The sequence below is a fragment of the Oryzias melastigma genome, linkage group LG10, assembly GCF_002922805.2.
Source record: "Oryzias melastigma strain HK-1 linkage group LG10, ASM292280v2, whole genome shotgun sequence".
In the NCBI taxonomy this organism is placed as follows: domain Eukaryota; kingdom Metazoa; phylum Chordata; class Actinopteri; order Beloniformes; family Adrianichthyidae; genus Oryzias; species Oryzias melastigma.
In genome coordinates this window covers 4642768-4663459 of record NC_050521.1, presented here as the reverse complement: position 1 = coordinate 4663459, position 20692 = coordinate 4642768, and the positions used below count along the sequence as shown (strand labels likewise).

The window sequence follows — 20692 nt, the reverse complement described above, 5'->3', positions numbered from 1 at the left end:
AAGCTGCAATGTAGCCAAAAAGCAAGTATAAATGTAAAATATTAGCTAGGCTCCAAAGTAGCCTACAAATGGTAAAAATCTTAAATTAGCCAAAACAGCTAGCATGAAGCTGAAATATTTGCTAAGCTCAAGAACAGCTTAAAAATCCTTAGTAACTGACAAAACACTTTCCAGATTCATATATATATATATATATATATATATATATATATTAACTGTATTTATGTGCGTCTCTGATAGTGTGTGGGGGGCCGTGCCAAATGTGGAGGTGGGCCTGATCCGGCCCGCGGGCCGTAGTTTGGGGACCAATGCTTTAGAGGATCTAATTATATGGAGAAGGTTTTATACGCAGACTTTATTATCAGTTGTAATGTTATTATTTAACGTTAATGTTGTTTTTTAATCGGGGAAACCGTTTCTTCTTCTTTCTCCGTGTTCACCGGAGGAGCGATGCTGCAGGGAGCAGACAAATGTTCTGAGAAGGAAACCGTCCGGAAAAGTGTGTGAAAGCGTTGAAAGGTCCTGACAAGCACGTTCCACCTCAGCTGGGGCTCAAGTCAACCAGAACCACAACGGTCCAGGTCCCCCAGGACGGTATGACCCTTCTGAACCATAACACACGCACGCACATGTTGGCGTGTTCAGTTCAGATACTCTGCCTTCATACTCTCTACGTTTTTTTGCCAAAGATCAAAGTTTAATTAGCTGAACTTCAGATTTTTGTCAAACCTGCTCTTAAGCTTTTGAAGCTGCACATTTCTTTCCAGAATACTCGTGCAGAGGTTTGCAGCTCTGGAAACAGATTTATCAGCTGCAGTGTTATCAGACTGTGCAGAATGATACCACCAAACCATGGAAACAGTAAACATGAGCACTCTGATGAGGCTCCAGACGGGGGGGGGGGTCCTGCCTCACAATAAATCTGTGAGTATTTTCCACTATGGAATGGTCATGGAGCAAAGCCAAAGAATAAATCACATCCCTGGGGAATGGGGGGGTCAAGGACTGACCGGAGCCCCGGCCTGAAATCTTAGATGATACTGGCAGCTTTACCATTCTGGGAGAGAGCCTCATCATCCTCGAACATGCACACACACAGAAGACAACTGGAAAAAAGGAAAATTAACAGCATTTCCTCACACACACAATTCCACAACAGATTTACACCTCTTCTGGAAGACCTTCGGTCTTCTCTGGATGACCCGGAAAACCCAAAGCGGGTTGAGAAATGCCCCAGGGGGAGCTCTCAGCTGGACCTCAGACTTTCACTGTGGGGGATTTTGCAGTTAAATGTGAAGCCAGACTTAATGCTTTACCCAAAACATGGTTTCTGAGTCAAGAGAAACAACTGCGAACTTCTGGCTATAAACAGCCGACTGTTGGAGACATCGCCAAGTATGTGGGAGCTGAGGACTTTACCAAGCAACGGACAGAAGGATTCCACTGATCTTCTGGAGAGGCTTAGCTGACGGGTGCGTCGGTGGCCCCCTTCCACCCACGAGAAGAGGGGGTGAAAGAATCTACGATCAGATGGCTTTCTGTGACATGCTAAGTGGACCATTTTTGTCCTGTTTTTTCCAACCTTCCTTGTCTTCCATGTACTTCAGACATGAGGCAAGAAGAAGGTAAACTTCTTAGAAAGCCCAAGTCAAGATCTACCCAACCAAAGGGACACAACTAAATCATTGTAATAGTCACTAACTCCTCCAAACTTACCATGCCAGCCCTCCTGGCGATGACGGTGTGGAACTGTCCGTCTGAAACCTTGATGGTGGTCATCAGTTTGTAGGTTCCACTGCCCAAGTTGAAGGAGAATCGCATCTGTCCTTCAAAGATCTCCAAAGCCAAAAACTCGGCTTTGTCTCCAGTTTGGTTATCGTGGTTGTACATGAGCAACGCGTTACTCTTCAAGGTTGCAAACTTGATGTATATGTAGTTGTTGTTGGGATCCAGCGACGGGAACTCCATGTATGAGAGCTCCTCAAAACCATAGCTGTTCAGTTCACAGTGTTTGCCGAAAACCCCTGAAGGAGAGACCACAGAGTCAATGAAGGCTCTGCTGTGGAGAACGCTTTTACAAACACAGACTGATACTCTAAGTTCTACTCTGACGGCCCTTCTCAGATGGATTTGTTCCAAAAGCTTTTGATTTCTGGCTAAAAATCTTCTTTGGCAAAAAAGAAATCGCAAAAAATGGAAACAAATTAAACAAATGTTGACATTTATGAAAATCTGAGAGCAAGTTATTCTTTCTCTCTGTAAATTGATGGTGTAGATTTTTAACATGTGCTATGTGGTCTGCTTGGTTTTAGGGCTGCCACAATTAGTGGATTAAATGATGACTAATTTCATAGTTGATTAGTCTTTTTTTATCTCAAAAATACAGTTCACAGTTTTTAATGCCGAGTCTGCCATTCTCTTTGACGTACTAATCTGGGTCGGTGGTGATGTCACAGGAAGTTCTGGGAAAACTTGGGTACCATAACAACACACCAACGGAGATTGAAAGTGGGGAACATTAAAAAAATGAAAATAAAAGACAAAACTGTCCAATAAAGCAGAACTTGTGTTCCATGGCAGGACAACACGTTGAAGAGGACACACGATGTGACAGAGTATGACGCAGAAGAGGGATCTTCGTCTATGGAAGCTAAGCTGACATTAGCGCAGAGAGGAGACTTATTAGCTAAATGTTTTTCTGTGCATTTCTACCCCATCAGAAAAAAAATATTTAGAAGTTTTTCTGCAACACATTTATTTTTAGTTAGCATAAAAACACTTAAAATTTGAAGCTAATGATGGATAAGATGTGTGTTTTATATGGGGTCAAATCAGGATCAGCTTAAAGTGAATGAAAGAACAGATTGTAAAGTTGAAAAATAGATATTGGAACTGAAAAAAAAAAAAATTTGAAACCCGAAAAAAAGAATTGAATATTTGAAAAAAAAAATGATTTGAAAATTTGAAAAAAAAATGAAAGTTTGAAAAAAATTGTGAAAACATAAAATAAAAAAAAAACAATAAATCAAAAAAATGACTGAGCTGTTTTGAATTTTCTTTTTTTTTTATCTTCACTTCCAGTCCTCAGTTTTCAGTTTCAATGAAATTTAAAGCCCCGCCCCCATGTAAAATTAGGCTCAGCTGAGCAGTGAGGACTCGTAAGAAGAATTGAAACTGAAAACTGAGGACTGAAAGTGAAGATTCAAAATTTTATTTTTTAAAATTCAAAACATCAGCTGTTACTAATGGATAATTTGTTTTCAATCAGTAATTTTTCAATTCATAGTTTTTTTAATTTCAAGTTTTCAAGTTTTTTTTTCCAATTTTCATTTTTTTCTTCAAATGTAATTTTTTTTTCTTTTTTCAAACTTTCAGTTTTTCAGTTACAATATCTTTTTTTTCAAGTTTTCAATCTGTTTTTTCGTTCACTTTAAGCTGATCCTGACTTGACCCCATAGTTTTACATCCAGTTTACGCATGAGTAGTCGACTAATTGGGAAAAAAATGGTGATTAGTCGAGTACTATTAGCCCTACTTTGGTTTTCATTTTAAGGAATAATTGTTTTTGTTTCTTATGGATTAAAGTGAATATGCTTCTTTAAAGCTGTAGGCTCCTCCCATTTATTACTTACCAAATGGACAGTGGCAATAATATCCGTCGACTCGATTTCGACAGGAACCGCCATTAAAACAAGGGTTACATTCACAGTGGTTGACGATGGAGTCACAAGATTTTCCTGGATTCACAGGACAACACAGTTGAAAGATGGCAGACAAACACAGAACATCCTGAATCACTGTCATGAGAAACACAACAGAGAAAACATCTGTCTGACAGCACGCCTCACATGTCCATACAACCATGATGTATGCGACACTATTTACAAAAGGTGAGATTATGTGCTTTAGTTCAATGTTTTTATATGAAGAACAATATTTTGCAATGAACAAAACTTTCCAAAATGACATCATTTTATCCTTCATGAAGTGAATGATCTCATTTAATACTTCTCACTAGGAACAATCAGGCTTCCTAATGATTGCAAACTCAAATCCCATTTGGGTTTTTCTTTTAGAAGCAAACAGCTGAAATGTATGTGAACAGCTGCCACACATGCAGACAGATGTAATGAGTGGAGAGGTTAAGCATCGTGGTCAGGAATGTGGCACTGACAGTAAAAATAACATGCATCAATGATAGGTGACACATGGTGCAACAGCAAGACCCTGACAATGAACTCTGAAAATATATTTGATGCTATAAATCCCTACAACAATTTACTGATGGAGATGGATTGTGCTGCCAAAAATCAGCCGGGGAAAACAGGAAGAGGTTCAGAGTTCAACCCGAGGGCGCACAAACTACTGTAAGTCAATAAGTGCATTTGGAGCTGGAGGATCATTCATCTTTGTGAAACCCAAAGATCTGTGGCCATTTTTTATCCTCATAATAAAAAAGGACAGTAATGAGGCTAATTGCTTTCTACAGCTCACTTTGAAAATGTCTTTCAGATGCTGCAGTCAGAACCTGGACATTACACAGAATCCAAATTACTCTGCAGTTTTTTCCACTTAAAATGCACTCTTTTACCGTGGCCAATGATGCAGTGCATTCATTACAGTCCCAAATGAAAATACCTGATTGGACATTTGGTGAGGCTGCTCATTTGTCAAACAGTGAGCCAAATCTGAAGTGCTTGATTAAGAAATCTGTGAGCGCAGTCTGTGTGTGGTCACTGCTGCACGTGCAACGAAATGCGATCCTCACGAACTCTGTCTGGAGCCCAGACTCAACTCTGGACTAAACCGAGCTGTGAGTTGTCCTTTTTGTCAAAACAAGCGTGACAAGCGGATACGCGTTAAGCTTTGAAGAAAAAAAACTCAACTGTTTTCACAGCCTTGCCATAATGCTGCAAATGTAACACCTTTGGAAACGTTCAAAGCAAATATTTCTCTTGGACCCAAGACTGTGTGCGACTGCTGTACATTACTGCCTGCATGTGAGCGGCTGCTGAAGGCTTTACCAGAAAACCAAAAATAAAATGCTACTCATGTGTGTAGGTATGGTTGTGTGTATGTGTTTGTGTATGTTACCTCTAAATCCGGATTTGCAGACACAGTTGAAGCTGCCGGGGAAGTTCTGGCACAGTGCCCCATTCTTACAGGGATTGGAAAGGCATTCATTGACGTCCCTCTCACAGGCCATCCCAGTGAAACCCTCGGGACAGGTGCAGGAGAATCCCCCCACCAGATTGTGGCAAGTGCCACCATTGTGGCAAGGCAAGGGCTTGCACTCATCGATGTCTGTCTCACAGTGAACTCCTGCATATCCAGGCCTACAACTGCAGGCGTACGGCTCCAGAGGGAAGTTGGACACGAGGATAACAGGGACACTTTCTTCTGTCTTCATTTCAGCTCCCACACTAAGGCGCCTCTTGCAGCTGCCTCCATTCTGGCATGGGTTACTTGTGCATGGATCATGGTCCACTGCATCTATTTGGACCCCACTGTGCCTGTATAAAATGTCTTTGATACTCTGAAAGAATGTGGCTACACCACTGGGGTTCACATACTGACCATGGCCCCTTTTCACGGCAGCCATTAGGAAGGTCTGATTATTGAGCTCATAGGCTCCGTAGAGTAGCACTCCTGTCCCTAGTCCTGCTAGCTGGGAGTTGGCAACACGTAAGAAGCTGAGGTAGTGGTTGGTAAGAAAGGTTTTAACTCCTTCAGAGCGGAGCTTGATGAGAATGCTGTTGTCCACTGTGGCATTGTTGAAGCCCATGAAGACGACTGTGGCTGTGTTACTGACCGAACCATGGACACCATCGCTGCTGTGAATGTTCAGTTCAAAGGTTCCATCTGTTGTACGGCCTTTCGAGTTAAGGTCACATGTTCCTGGGGGAATGCTGAAGAGGCTGGACGATGGGGCGAAAAGTGAGCAGTGGAACTTGTCTTGAATGTCAGGGTCTTGTGGTTTGACACTTCCTAAAAAGCCTCCAGGAAACAAGCTCCCAAAGTAGTGTACAAAAATTTCCAATGAGCGTGGCTCTGACGGGTTGTCATTCTGATCATTTACTTTGACATGAACAGTCCCTGTAGAGGACATTTGAGGCACCCCAGAGTCTTTGATCATAACGTGGAGGTAGAAATCACTAATCTGCTCTCTGTCTATCTCCTGACTGGTGGCTAGCACCCCAGTGGAGCTGAGGCTGAAAAAGTTGTTGGCAGAGCCAGAGTTCATTAGGCTGTACAAGAACGGACCTTGGTTGGGTGGTAGATCTGGGTCAGAAGCAGTAAGGGTTGCTACTGGAGTGCCAGCTCTCTGGTTCTCCATTACTTCTGCGTAAGTGGTTGTCAAGGTTGGACCATTGTCATTGACATCTTCCAGATTTACAATAACCACAGCAATCCCTGTGGCTGGAGGTGTACCAGTGTCCACAGCAAGGACTGTGAGATTATACACAGGCGTGGTTTCTCTGTCCAGCCCTGCAGCTACAGACACCTGGCCAGTTTTGGGGTTGATAGTAAACATGTTTTTATGAAGTTCAGGATCAATAAAGTAAGAAAATCGGCTCCAGCTTGGTACGGAGTCCGAGTCATCCGCCTTCACGAAAGTGACAAGATCACCAGGGGATAGACCTTCACTAACTTGGACGTCATACAAATCTTGGGTAAAAACAGGTGGATCGTTGGCATCAAGGATAGTAATATTCACAAACACTTCATCAATATCTGCCCCACGAATACTTCCTGCATTTTTTGCTAAAACCTTTAGTGAAATCTTTTCTTCTTTCTCACGGTCAAGCGTACCTGTGACATAAATCTGTCCGGTTTTCTTGTTGATGCTGAAGCCCTTCTTTCTGCTCTTTCCAAAAATAAGGTAGTAAACCACTCCATCCTCCCCCTGGTCTCGATCGCTGGCAAAAACCTCTCCAACCACAGTGCCTTTTGGAGCAGCTTCAGAAACTTCAAAGTAGTACTGTTTGGAGACAAAGCGGGGAACATATTCATTGGCTCCCTTTAGCTGAATGTTGACGTTGGCAAAACCACAACGGTCTTCATCGGGAACATTGAAGGCCTTTACTGTTAGATGGTAGACTTGCTTGGCTTCATAATCTAAAAATCCCTGGGTGGTGATGATGCCGGTGTTAGGGTCAATTACAAAGAGGTCGCTGTCTGATGACTGTATCACATATGCCATGACGGCGTTTGGCCCTGAATCCCGATCAGTGGCATTCATTCTGACCACCGTCGTGCCACTGGGAACATTTTCCTGCACGGTGGGGAAGTACTCGTCTGGATCAAATATGGGAGGGTTATCGTTCACATCAGTCACTTGTATTGTAACAGAGACGTAGCTTGTTTTTGCAATCCAACCGCCATCTATGGCTGAAACTCTAAGCTCATACTGTTGCTTCTCTTCAAAGTCCAAGGGGTGAGCTAAGGAAAGCACTCCAGTTTTACTGCTAAGCACAAACACACCGTTACTGTTGCCTGAAGTAATATTATATGTGATAAGGCCATTCATTCCTTTGTCTTTGTCTCTGGCAGACACAGTCCTTATTGCTGTTCCCACAGCAAGGCTTTCAGGCACAGTGGCTGAAATTTGGCTTTGGGAGAACTCTGGGGTGTGGTGGTTTTCTTCTGTCACGGCAATTCTCACTGCTGTGTGAGCCGACAAAGGGGGATTTCCTTTGTCTTTTGCAGTGACGTTCATGAGGAAAATTTTGTTCACTTCAGATACCAGAGAAGAAGAAACAGTAACCCATCCGCTTGCTTTATCTAGCACAAATTTGATAGAGCTATTTCCACCTGTTATGAGGTACTCAATCTCAGAATTAAGGCCAAAGTCTTTTTTGTCCTGCGCTACAACTCTCATCAGTCTGGTGCCGACCTTCACACTTTTAGTGACGGGAGTGAAATAGCTCATTGACTCGAACACGGGAGGGTTATCGTTGCTATCTACAATGTTTACAATCACTGTGGTCTCACTTATCAAAGGCTTGACCGCTCGGTCAGAGGCTGTCACAATGAAGCTGTGACGATTGATATTCAAGCTACTGGCACCAGTGGAGTTCTGGTACTTCAACTGCTGTTTCACAAAAACCTCTCCTGTGCTGGCATTGATTCTGAAATAGTCTGACTGGGATCGAATGAAATAGAAAATCTTGCCGTTAAAACCCTCGTCAGGATCAGCAGCAGAAACTTGTGTGACCAGGGAGCCTATCTCTGTCAGCTCAGGGTACTCCAAGTAGTAAGAGGGCCGGGTAAATCTGGGTACATTGTCATTAACATCTGTTATGAATATGGTGACATCTGTGCTAACCGTCCAGCCAGAGTCATGTGCAGACACTCTGACAATGTAGTGGTCCGTTTCTTCTCTGTTCAGAGGTCTATTAATTGTTATGTCTCCTGTGTTTGGATTAATGCTAAATGGAAGACTAGTATCTGTAAGAGAGTATCTGCTAATGGCATTTGAACCAGCATCTTCATCTGTGGTGGTGACTCTGGTGACGGTGTAACCCACAGGTGCGTTCTCTGCCACAGTAGCACTAAATATTTTGGAAAACCTGGGAGCGTTATCATTAACATCCAACACCCTCACCAGCACCTTGACAGATGCACTTTTGGGTGGAGAACCTCGATCGGTAGCCTTTACTTTTAAAGTATACAGTGCCACCTTCTCCCGATCTAGAGGTCTGTTGGTTCGTATTTCACCAGAAGCTCGATGAATGCTAAAACTGTTGTCTTTGTTACCATCTATGATGGCATATTCCAGCTGTCCATTGGATCCTTTGTCCAGATCAACCGCAGAGACCAGCAGCACCTGCTGAGGTGGAAGGTTCTCAAGTATTTCCGCATTGAAGGGATCCTTATGAAACACTGGCTGATTGTCGTTCACATCTAGGACTGTTATTTCCACTTTCTCATAGGAGGAATAGGGCGGGAAGCCTTGATCTCGGGCCTCGATCCACAGGACGTATTTCTGAATTTGCTCATAGTCCAGAGGGTGTCTGATCAACAATTCTCCTGAGAGCTGGTCAATATGAAAGGCGTTATCCAGGTTGCCACTAGCGATGTAAAAGGAAAGAGGTCCGCCCCTCAAAGATGACCCAGTAACGGTTGTAACCACGTGATTGTTTGGCTGATTCTCAGGGAAAGAAAAAAGTCGCTCCTTCACCTTGATGATGGGGAAGTTTCCTCCAGGAACAAAGCGTACGGTTACGGTGGTTGAATCTGTTTTAGGATTAGTTCCTCCGTCTTTCACCCGAACTGCTAGGGTCACCTCAGAACTTCCAGTCAGCCTTTCATTGGCAGTGATGGCACCTCTTACTGGATCGATCTTGAATTTCTCAGCGTTCCGCCCCATCAGTGAATACTGCAGCTGGGCATTGGAACCAGCATCCTCATCAGTGACAGTGACAGCAAAGACCAAGGACCCTGAAGAAATATCAAGGAATTTGATTTTAGTGGAACAATTATATAACTTCACCTCATAATGATTGTTCAGAGAAATATTTTCTTGGAGGTAGTAAAGTCGAAGGGTTAAAGTTCAAGTGACCAGAAGCAGGTTGGGAGAAATACACATTATTGACTAAAACAAGTGAACTGAAACTGAAGCATGATAAGGATCTGAAACCAGAGTCATTGAAGGGTCATTTTCTGGTTTAAAAACAAAAACAGTGATGCTGCGTGTTTCTCATGAAGACAGTCTCACCTGCTGCAGTGGAGGCTGGGATGTGGGTCACGTAAGGGTGGTGATGGAAGCGTGGAGGGTTGTCATTGATGTCAGCCACCGTCACAGACACCGTGGCGGAGCTGGACAAGCCCTTGGGCTGCCCTCCATCTGTCGCCACAACCAGCAGCTGGTAATTGGCTCGTTCTTCTCGGTCCAGCAGGGCGCTGCTGATAATCTGTCCTGTGGCGGGGTTGATGGAGAACTGGCCATGTCCTCCACTTAGACGGTAGCTGTTGGAAAAAATAAAGGACATCTTTTAGAGAAGGACATGCAGCTTTAAATAAACATCCCCATAACTGTCTGTTTTTAGCCCAATGTTTCAATAAAAATCTATAGCTACAAAAAACCCTAAGTAGCTATTTCCAAAGTTTTGAAACAATCATTTCAAACTGGATCCAGGTGAGAGGTTTGAAATCAGGTGTACTATACAGTATATCTTTCCATCCATCTTTAGAAGCTGCTGAATCCATTTTGGGGTTGCTGGTGGGGCACACCCTAAACAGGTTTCCAGTCTGTTGCAAATGATCTAAAGATGAAATCCAAATTTCCAGTGCAAACCTGGTGTTTGGGGGCCATTTACTAGGGCTGGGTATTGATAATATTCAATTCAATTTTGAGCTTACAAAGTTTACACATTTAGACGCATTTGTTTAGAAATACATTAATAACCTACATATAAGTCTTGAAGATATTCATATTAATCTGATACAGCTTACATACTGTAAAATGTATCCGTGCAATTATTAGATTGTTAATAGCATACAGTGTTACATGGATTCTCTAACAAAGAAACTCCAACAATTGTTCTGCTTCTCATGGAGGACGTTTCAGTTTGGCCACTAGGTGGCGATCGCGCTATAGCATTATACCTTATTCCTGAAGAAGAAGAAACTATGAGCAAAAAACGATGTTTTAGACCACAAATGGTTACTTTAAAAGATACTTCCTTAAAAGAGTTTAGAAAAATCATGTCTGTGAGTTTATAAAGATGTTCATTTAGTCAGAAATGTATGTTGAGGTTGACCAAGCATTAGCTGTCCAATGGGAAATTCCATTAAACGTTAGCATCCAGCTAGCAGACTTTAGTTTTATGTGCTAAATCGATCTATATTTTTAATAAATCGATTATTGATCTGTTAAGCTTTAATCGATTCCAACTGATGAACTGATTTTATCAACCCAGCCCTATCATTTACTTCCATTTTTAATGAGAGGAGGAGGGGGTGTGTGTCAAAAAGTCACATAGAATCTGAATTCACACAAAAAAATCAATGTTGCTGTAAATATGAGAAAGATTTTATGTGTGAAGCTTTTGTAAATGAGTGTCACTATTTGCAGGGGGCGCTGTTCGATGGTGACAATGCTTTACTGAAGGAACACTGAATCTCTGAGATCTTTGTTTTATCAGATGGCTCATGTTTATTGGAGGCTGCCCCTGCAGTTGGAAGATTTAAAGAAGTTTAATGTAATTTCTGATTAAATAATTATTTTGAAACATGATGCATGCTACACTTTGTAAAAGTTAAAGGAAGTCTTCTGCAGGATCAATCACGAATGAGATGTGGCACATATTCCAGAAATGGGTTGACAAACCACAGAACGCTGAGAAGACGTATATGCACAGATGGCTGAACTCAGAACAGTCCAGAGACCAGTAGATTTGCAGTTGATGGGATGTGAGACTAAAAACAAAAAACTGAAGACCAGCAGTTCTGGTTCCATTAAGAGCCTGAAACCCCTGGTGGGCACATCTTGTCATGGACAATTAACGTCTTCATTATTGTGTTTTGGGAAACTGGAGCACGCTGCGTTTAAACTCAGTAGGGTTACTAAGGAAGAGGGGGGCTTTCCTTGAGTAACCATCTACTTCACAGAAACCATCCAAAAATTGGTGTCCATGAACTCCAACTCTAAACATGCATGGTGTGTACCTGACAGCGCCGTTGATGCCCACGTCCGCATCCGAGCTATTGACCAGCAGCACATCCGTGCCAGTCGGAGCGTCTTCTGCGATGAAGGTGTGAAAAGTGGAGGAGCTGAAAACCGGGACGTTATCGTTGACATCGTCCACAAGAACTGTGACCGTCCCTGTTCCACTCAGAGCCGGGGAGCCTGTGGGGGCAGCAAAAACGGAAGGAGAAGCCAAGTCTATTAAGTCCTGAAGAAAGAAGGAGCTCTTAACACAAGTACCAGCATCAAACCATATGATCCTGTTTTAGTGCTGCCACAAACGATTATTTTAATAGTCGACTAATCACCGATTATTATTTCCTATTAGTCGACTAATCAGGTCATGCCCAAACTGGATATAAAGTACATATCTTACCCATCATTAGCTTTAGACTAACTAAAAACTAGATATGTAGCATTACCTGTGATAATGCTAGTGTGAATGCTGTAAGCTGAATTTGGCCGCTGAAGATGTTAGTGCTGAAATTGATAGCTGAAAATGCTGAAGCTGATAGCCAGCTAAAATATTAGCTAAATGCCAAATTAGCTTAAAAAACTGAAAAAAGCCTAAATTAGCCAAAAGAGCTAGCATGCGGCTGAAATATTAGCTAAACTCCAAAATAGCCTGAAAACAAATGAAAAAAAATCCAAAATTAGCCAAAATAGCTAGCATGTAGCTGAAATATTATTTCATCCTAAATAGCCTAAAAAACCTTTAGAAATGCCAAAATAGTCAAAAAAGCTAACACAATGTTAATGTAACTTTCAACTTTACTACACTCTGACTCCAGATAAATAAGACTAATCGACTTTTAATTTAGTCGTTTTATTAGTTGATTAGTCATCACTTAGTCAACTAATCGTGGCAGCTCTATCCTGTTTATGGGAACAAATATGAAGATCGTCAAACACAAAGTTGCATAAATGTTGATTTATTGAGCATAAACTCCCTGCACCAGCCGGCACAGAGCACAGAGGTTTTTACTGCACACTTCAGCACTGATGGACTAAATTCTATGAAACCAAATCTCTTAGACGTACTTCCTGGGTTTAACCTCCACAATGAAGTATCTATTTTAAGGCATACTGTACTGAGCCGGTTGGTCTGTGGAACCTGAGCGAGGAGAAGTGCTATTTTCAGCAAAAATCTGACCTTTTTTTTTTTTTTTCCCCGGCTGACGAAACAGGCCTGGTGGGGCCTGCTGGGGTTGGGTTTTAATCAATAGCAGATGAACGAGAGCTGCAATGCAGAAAAACCAGAGGGGGAAAAAGGGACGTCTCACGTGATCGGGCTGCCCTTTGTAATCCTTCCTTAAATGGCGCGTCAAGCGGCCTTGTCCACATTTCAAACATAAGCACATTTAGCCTGGTTGCTTACAGCCGCTCTGGGCTTTGAGGGCACCTTTGAAAGCTTCCAGGTATTTAGAGTACTTCATGATGCTGGTATGTTTCACACAGGAAGTACCGTATCTATGCAGAGCAGCTGAAGGCAGAACAATCCGTATGAGGCGACTCCACCTACCATAATCCTGCAGCTCTCCTCAGGAATCTGTGTTAGTATATCAATTATCATACCCCCATAAAAACAGCCCTGAACGTGTGTCTCCTGCCAGTGTGTACACAGCTGCTGAAAACATCAGATCCTTGAAACCACCAGGGGCTCTGGATTAAAAAGTGTTGATAAAAACCATTTGGATGGTGGGCACTAAGATGACGGTGTGTCCTGCAGAGGCAAAACAAATCTAAGGAAAATAGTGAAGGGGCAAAAGGGTCAGAGAGAAAGCTCAGTGGTGGTATTACTCAGCCAGTATGGATTACCTCATAAATATGAGCAACTCGGTCAACATTCTTGTTATACTGCACTCTAATTCTTCTCATTTTGGAGTTGGATTTTGAACTTTGCATCCTCATATGGTGATACGATGATTCCTGCTTGTCCCTGTAGGACATGGGGTCAAACTCAATCGCACAAGGGGCCAAAATCCAAAACACACCTTAGGTTGCGGGCTGAACAGGATAAATGTTTATTGAACACTCTAAAACTACATTTTTAAACTTTAAAACTGTAACTTTTTAACATAATTATGAACTAGATATATAGCATTACCTTAGATAATGCTAGTGTGAATGCTGTAAGCTGAATTTGGCCGCTGAAGATACTGAAATTGATAGCTGAAGATGATGAAGTTGATAACTGAAAAAAACTGAAGGTGATACCCAGTTAAAAGGTTAGCTAAATGCCAAATTAGCCATTAAATAACTTAGGTTAGCCAAAACGACTACCATGTAGCTGAAATATTTTCTAAACTCCAAAACAGCCTAAATTTGTCTTCGTAAATGCCAAACTTTTTAACATAACTATGAATAATTAAAAGGCAGGAATATTATTCCAGAATAAATCAACTTAAACCTTAAATAACTTTTAATATTTTACTCTCCATAAAAATATATTTTGTCAAAATTATACAAGTTAGAAATAAGTGCAAGATCCAAGGTTCATTAATAACAATAAAATGAAATGATCTGGAGGGCCGGATCCATCCATGCATCCATCCATCCATCCATCCATGCATCCATCCATCCATGCATCCATCCATCCATCCATGCATCCATCCATCCATCCATCCATCCATCCATCCATCCATCCATCCATCCATCCATCCATCCATCCATCCATCCATCCATCCATCCAAAAATAAACTAAAATTAAACGAGAATAAACGAAACATTGAAGATGTTTGAAGCATTTTGATTTAATTTGGTTGATTTAGTAATAGGGGCAGATAATATACGTTTTCTTCTTTCTGTTCCTTTTCATTTATTAACTGTTTTATGTTTATATAGTATTATTTTGATGTTATGTATTGTTAGTAAATGAAATAAATAAATAAATAATAAAAATATGTGGAATTAAGTGACTGATGTTAGTTCAAATGTATGAATTATTATATAATTTTTGAACAGCAGTTTCTTAGTGAAACCACCTTTAAAATGTACATTTCTAGAGGATGCAGCAGTTAAGAGCACGCCAGAGAGTTTTCAAGGGACAAATCCATTCCCAAGAACGACATGAGACACAGCACGGTTCAAACACGTCTTCACATTAACAGTGTGAAGGCAGCAGCTCTCCTGGAGGCTCAAAACTCCTCCAACTGTCCTTCTGCTGGTGCTGACCTGCTGCTGCGAGCTCTCAGGGTCTGCAGGCAGCAGCTTCTGTGGGGGCCACAGTTTACAGGAACATCACAGCTGCGCTCAGAGAAAACAAACAGAAAGTTGACCTGGAGGTTGAATCGCACGCCGCGTTTTTTGGTCAGAGCAGAAGTGTCTGATGTGCGCGCTCAGCGTAAACACGGCTGACGTTCAGAAGCAGGACAAATGAGCAAACGAGAAGTTTCATCAAAGCACACAAACAGAAACTGCGATCTCCTGCTGAATCTGACCAATTTTAGTGCGGAGGCTCCTGTGTTTATAAGCTCCAGCAGGCAGTGTTGAAACTGAGACGATTATGTCGTTTCATTTTTAAAAATATTTGTGATTCTGAAGATCCTGCTCATAAACAGTCTGTCCTGAAACCACAGACTTCTGCAGAAACGTATGCACACAGGAGATGGGGGGGTTGAACCCAGAAGAAAACATGAATCTCGCTCAAAGGCTGGTGCATCTGCAGACAGGGATGTAATGATTGAGTCAAGCCTGATTCAACTCAATCGACAGTTTTACAGTCGCGATTTTGATTCTAAGCCTAAGACAATGAATTCAAGGTATTTTAAGTCTGTCTTCTTTTTGTCCCTCACATCAAACTGTCTGTTTTCCAACTAACAGAAAGGATTCAATACAAATCCTTTCATGCTCGGTTCATGTTGTGCTCCAGGTGAGCGACTGCTCCACACCTGCGCCCACTCAGCGCAACCCCTCCTCAGCCGCTTCTGCAACATCGCAAAATCATGTAGGGACTGACTTATGTGAAACTTTGATTGTAAAGGAGCTGGAAGAATTTCCTAAGAGGGGAGTGCAGCTGAAGTGCATGCAGATCGCCCAATACGCACACACAAACGCACAGGCGCGCACACACTCACAGGTCTGCACAAACTCACCGGCCCACACACTCACAGGCGCGCATATTTACAAGCAAGCACACACTCAAGAGATAAACAGGCACGCACACTCACAGGCGCGCACACACTCACACGCGCACACCCACAGGCGTGCGCAAAGTTACAGGCGCGTCACACTCACAAGTGCACACAAACTCACAGGCGCGTGAAACCAGGTGTGTGCAAATTCACAGGCGCGCAAATACACTCACAGGTGTACGCCCACTCACAGGCACGCATATTTACAGGCAAACACTCAAGAGATAAACAGGCACGCACACTCACAGGCGTGCACACACTCACACGCACATACACACAGGCGTGCACAAACTTGCAGGCGCGCACACACTCACAGGCGCGCACACACTCACAGGCGCGCACACACTCACAGGCGCGCACACACTCACAGCGAGCCTGCATGGAGAAATGTCATCTGCTCTGCATTTCTACATTTAGCCACAGGCCGACACAAACCATCCATCCATCCATCTTCTAGTCCGCTTCTTCCCTTTCAGGGTCGCGGGGGTGCCGGAGCCTAACCCGGCTACTGAAGGGCGAAGGCGGGGTACACCCTGGACAGGTCTCCAGTCTGTCTCAGGGCCTCAATCACACACATTCACTCTCACATTCACACCTAGGGACAATTTAGAGTCACCAATTAACCTATGAGGCATGTTTTTGGATGGTGGGAGGAAGCCGGAGTCCCCGGTGAAAACCCACGCATGCACGGGGAGAACATGCAAACTCCACACAGAAAGGTCCCAGCCGGGAGTCGAACCGGGACCTTCTCGCTGTGAGGCAAGAGTGCTAACCACTGCGCCACCGTGCAGCCCCCGACACAAACCAATTTTTATATTCTGCAACAATGAAAATGTTGACAAGTTTGAATGTTTTTTTTACCGATTCATGAAGAATCGTTACATCCTTATCAGAGGACAATCAAGAAGAACACCTTTGTCGTCTAATATTCTGAAGAGGAGCAGATGAAGGAGACCCCCCCCCACGTAGACACACACAGATGGATGCATTTAAACAAAGAGCGCCAACTCATCTCACTATGCTGTCTGGGGGGGATTCATTTGCAGGGGAGCATTCTGTCAGGGAGGGGGCGCTGTGGCTGCCCTTCTATTGTTCATACACTCAAAGAACCCCCACCTCCATGTGTTTGACGCCACTTTCAGGCATTTTCCTTCTGTACAGGAAGTGACATCACAACCTGTTTACGACCATGAGAGGACCCCCCCACACACACACACACACACAATGAATTAGGAACAATTACTTTCCACCTATGTCGCTGAACACATCAGGGTCAGAGCACACCCCCACTCCCATCCCACCCCCCTCCGTGCCTCCTGCACGGCTGGGATCACGTATCGGCAGCAGCTGCAGAGCTGAAACAGTTCGGATGGATCTGTTACCGCTTCTATGTGCAAGAATGTAAATTTATGAAAACGATGCTCGGGGTTTTTATGACAGCGTCACACGCCTAAATATTACCCCCACTGCGTTTCTGATGTTGACGGGTGACTCAGAGTTCTTCAGAGGGGAGCTCCAGGATGAGGGACGGCTGCCAGAGCGGCTGTCTAAGGGGAAATGCGCCGTATTTGTCCACGCCGCCGTACATGAGATCATTTACAGCGCAAACGTGCACGGAGCAGCTGGCAGCTGCAGGCGGACCAGGATTTTCCATCAGCCGGTCTGCTCCGATCCTCACAGAATGACCCTTCTTCACAGTCCAAGATGTTTAATCCGATTGTTATTTTCCAACATTTTATGTCACACAAAGCAACGCCTTGTGGAATGATGTGTGATTTACTGTCATTTTTTTAATTCTAAACACAATCAACGTAATTCCAGTAGATTCTAAATGAAGAAACTCTGAATTAGCCTAAAAACTTTAGTACGTACCTATTAGCCAAAAAGGTTAGCATGATGCTATAATATTAGCTAAACTCTAAATTTTTTGAAAATAACTATTAAAGATGAAAACATAGCCCATTAATAAATTTAAAGACTTGTTGCTAATCTACTTAAAATGTATACAATTTGAAGCATTCTCATTCATTTTCTATGGGGCATATTTAGCTCAATATTTTGAAAACTGTAAATACCAACTGTGAAAACCAAAAGTACGAGTTGAACGTTTTGATATCAAGATTGCTGCAGATGTGATTACGTTTGTACGTGGTGTAAACCATATGGAAAGGAGCAGGAAGATCACTATAATGTTTACTTAAAAGAAAAGTTCATTGTTTGGTGCTGAACACTCACAGCTTTTTTCAACTTTACTACACTTTGACTCCATAAAATATAAAGTAACAACTAATAAACTATTAAATTAACCGTCGACTATTTTAATCGTACCTCACACCCATGGGTCTCGGTGCCCACAGCAGAATCATCTGTGTCTTAGAAAAGTTCTGGACTTGTGTTGAATCCGTTTTCTTTTTGGGAGGAGCCAGTTCTAATCCATCCGTTAATCTGTGAGGTCTTTGTTTGGGACCAGATCCAGTTTAAATGATAAAGGAAGAACCAGGAAAACTCTGACCTGAGATGAAGGCCGGCCATCTGCTGCCTCATCTTCCTCTCTGTGAGCCAATCAGGAGGCAGCGTTCAGCACAGACATATGGCTGAGTCTGAGCACCTTACGAGTGTCCATTACCGTCCCTCAATCGCATTAACCTCTCCTGAGGTGATGCAGCCCTGCTCTCTGAGCTGCAGGGGGTGCACGAGTGTGTAGGGGGGGTTGATCCACAGCAAACAGCACAGCCCCCACCTGCTGGGAAAAGTCTGTGCTAAGACGCATGTTTGAGTGTCTGCAGATAATCGTCAACACGTCCAGGTTTCTGCAGAGACTCTGCAGCTTCATTAAACTCTGCCGCGCACGACAGACGTGCACGTCTGAGACAGCCCAGCTTTAATTACTCTTTATGGACTGCAGCGAGACTGCGCTACTAAAGAACGGAGAAAATAAAACACAGCATCACTGGGGGGGGACTCGACTGCCAACAGGCAGAATTGACATTTTCTGCCTCTGAGAACCTGTTGCTCTGCGACAAAGCTGCTTTTAATGCGTCCCGTCCGGCTGAGTGCAGCCAGGTTCAGTGACAGGCCGTCCCGCTGCAGGCTGCCAAACATGGAGAGCAAACAGGCACTTTCACAGAGGGGGGGCACACTAACATAAATATGAAGATGTGTGAATCCATCAAACCAGAGTGACATCGGAGTTATTTCTAAATGCGCAGTTTCTTCTGCGTGTGCTGCAGAAAGAAAGACAGGAGTTTCTCAAATATGAATGTTCAGAAATCAGGAAACGGGGAGAAGCGGGAACCCCCTAGTGCTCAGAAAGGAATCGTCTTCTTCCTCATGTCTATCATTTCTACCTGTTAATTTTTTATTCCATCAGAGGAAGAACTAAAGCAGAGGTGTTAAAGTCAACCAAAAACACACCTTAGTCCGGGTCGAACAGGATAAACATTTATGGAACACACTAAAACTACATATTTAATACTTTAAAACTATAACTTTTTAACATAATTATGAACTAGATATACAGCATTACCTGTGATAATGCTAGTGTGAATGCTGTAAGCTGGATTTGACCGCTGAAGATGCTGAAGCTGATAGATAAAAACGCTGAAGCTGATAGATGTAAACGCTGAAAGTAATAGCTAAAAATACTGAAGCTGAGAGCTGAAAACGCTAAAGCTGATATCCAGCTAAAATATTAGCTAAATGCCAAATCTGCCTAAAAACTAAAAACTAAAAAAAAAAAAAAAGAAAAAACTTAGGTTATCCAAAACTACTAGAACATAGCTCAAAAAATAGCTAAACTTTAAAATACTTGAAAAAAGCCAAAATTAGCGAAAACGGCTGGCTCGTAACTATTAGCCTAACTACAAATAACCAGAAAAACTTATAAAACAGCCTGATTTAGCTAAAACAACTTGCATATAGCTAAAATATTAGCTAACAGCCTAAAAAATCTGCCAAAACAGTCCAAAAATCTTGGAAAATACCAACTTTAAAACAGTAATCTTTTAACATAATTGTGAATAATAAAAAGGCAGGAATTTTATTCCAGAAAAAAATCAACTTAAACCTTAAAAACTATCAATATTTTACTCTTTATAAAAATATATTTTATCAAAATTATACAATACAATACAATGAGCGCAAGATAATATCAGGCCATCTATAACAATAAAATAAATGATCTGGAGGGCTGGATCCGGCCCCGGGCTTTGACTTTGACACACGTGGTCCATATAGAAAGGTCTTAATCAGTGGACTGGAGGCCTTTATTAATGAATGGAGGTTTTCATTAGGGCTTTTAATAGTCGACTCATCACCGATTATTTGTTCGGGTCGTGCACAAAGTGGATGAAAAGCACACATCTCAACCATCATTAGCTTTAAACTAAAAATAAAGATGATGAAGATGATAGTTTGTTAAACTTTTAATGACTCGTACAGCCTCTGTCCTTCAATAGTTTATGGTATTAAAACAAGATGAAATAATGAGGTCGGCATCTGAAACAAGGAACTATTTTTCATTAAAGATAAAGTTTTGGTCTCAATGACTCAAACATAAAAAAAGTACATGTTTTGGTGCTGAACGCTCACAACTTTGTTCAACTTTACTACACTCTGACTCCATATAATATAAAGTAACAACTATTAAATTAGTCGTCAACTATTTTAATAGTCGATTGGTCGACTAATCGTGGCAGCTCTAGTTTTCATTGATGAAAAGGGGTCTTTATCAACGACTGAAAAACGTCATAAAACATGAAGACACTATCTGCCGTGAGCACAGATGCTGGAGCTGCTGAAGGAGAACACATGCACGGTTCTGGTTCTGGATCCTTCTGACTGAAACTTCATGTGAAGAAGTCTGATC

General features: G+C 42.4%; 1 protein-coding gene across 2 annotated transcripts in view; it reads right to left on the bottom strand.

The window, feature by feature from the left end:
• Positions 1-20692, bottom strand: part of LOC112138525 (protocadherin Fat 4) — a 112273-nt gene that overhangs the window by 15078 nt on the left and 76503 nt on the right. The window contains exons 7-11 of one of the 2 annotated variants that reach the window (XM_024261076.2): positions 11674-11854; positions 9722-9972; positions 5095-9444; positions 3633-3737; positions 1717-2024 (exon numbers count right to left, since the gene is read on the bottom strand). In XM_024261076.2, the coding sequence (XP_024116844.1) occupies positions 1717-2024; positions 3633-3737; positions 5095-9444; positions 9722-9972; positions 11674-11854 (5195 nt within the window). The remainder of the gene's footprint in view (positions 1-1716; positions 2025-3632; positions 3738-5094; positions 9445-9721; positions 9973-11673; positions 11855-20692) is intronic. The other variant, XM_024261077.2, reaches the window with a different exon arrangement.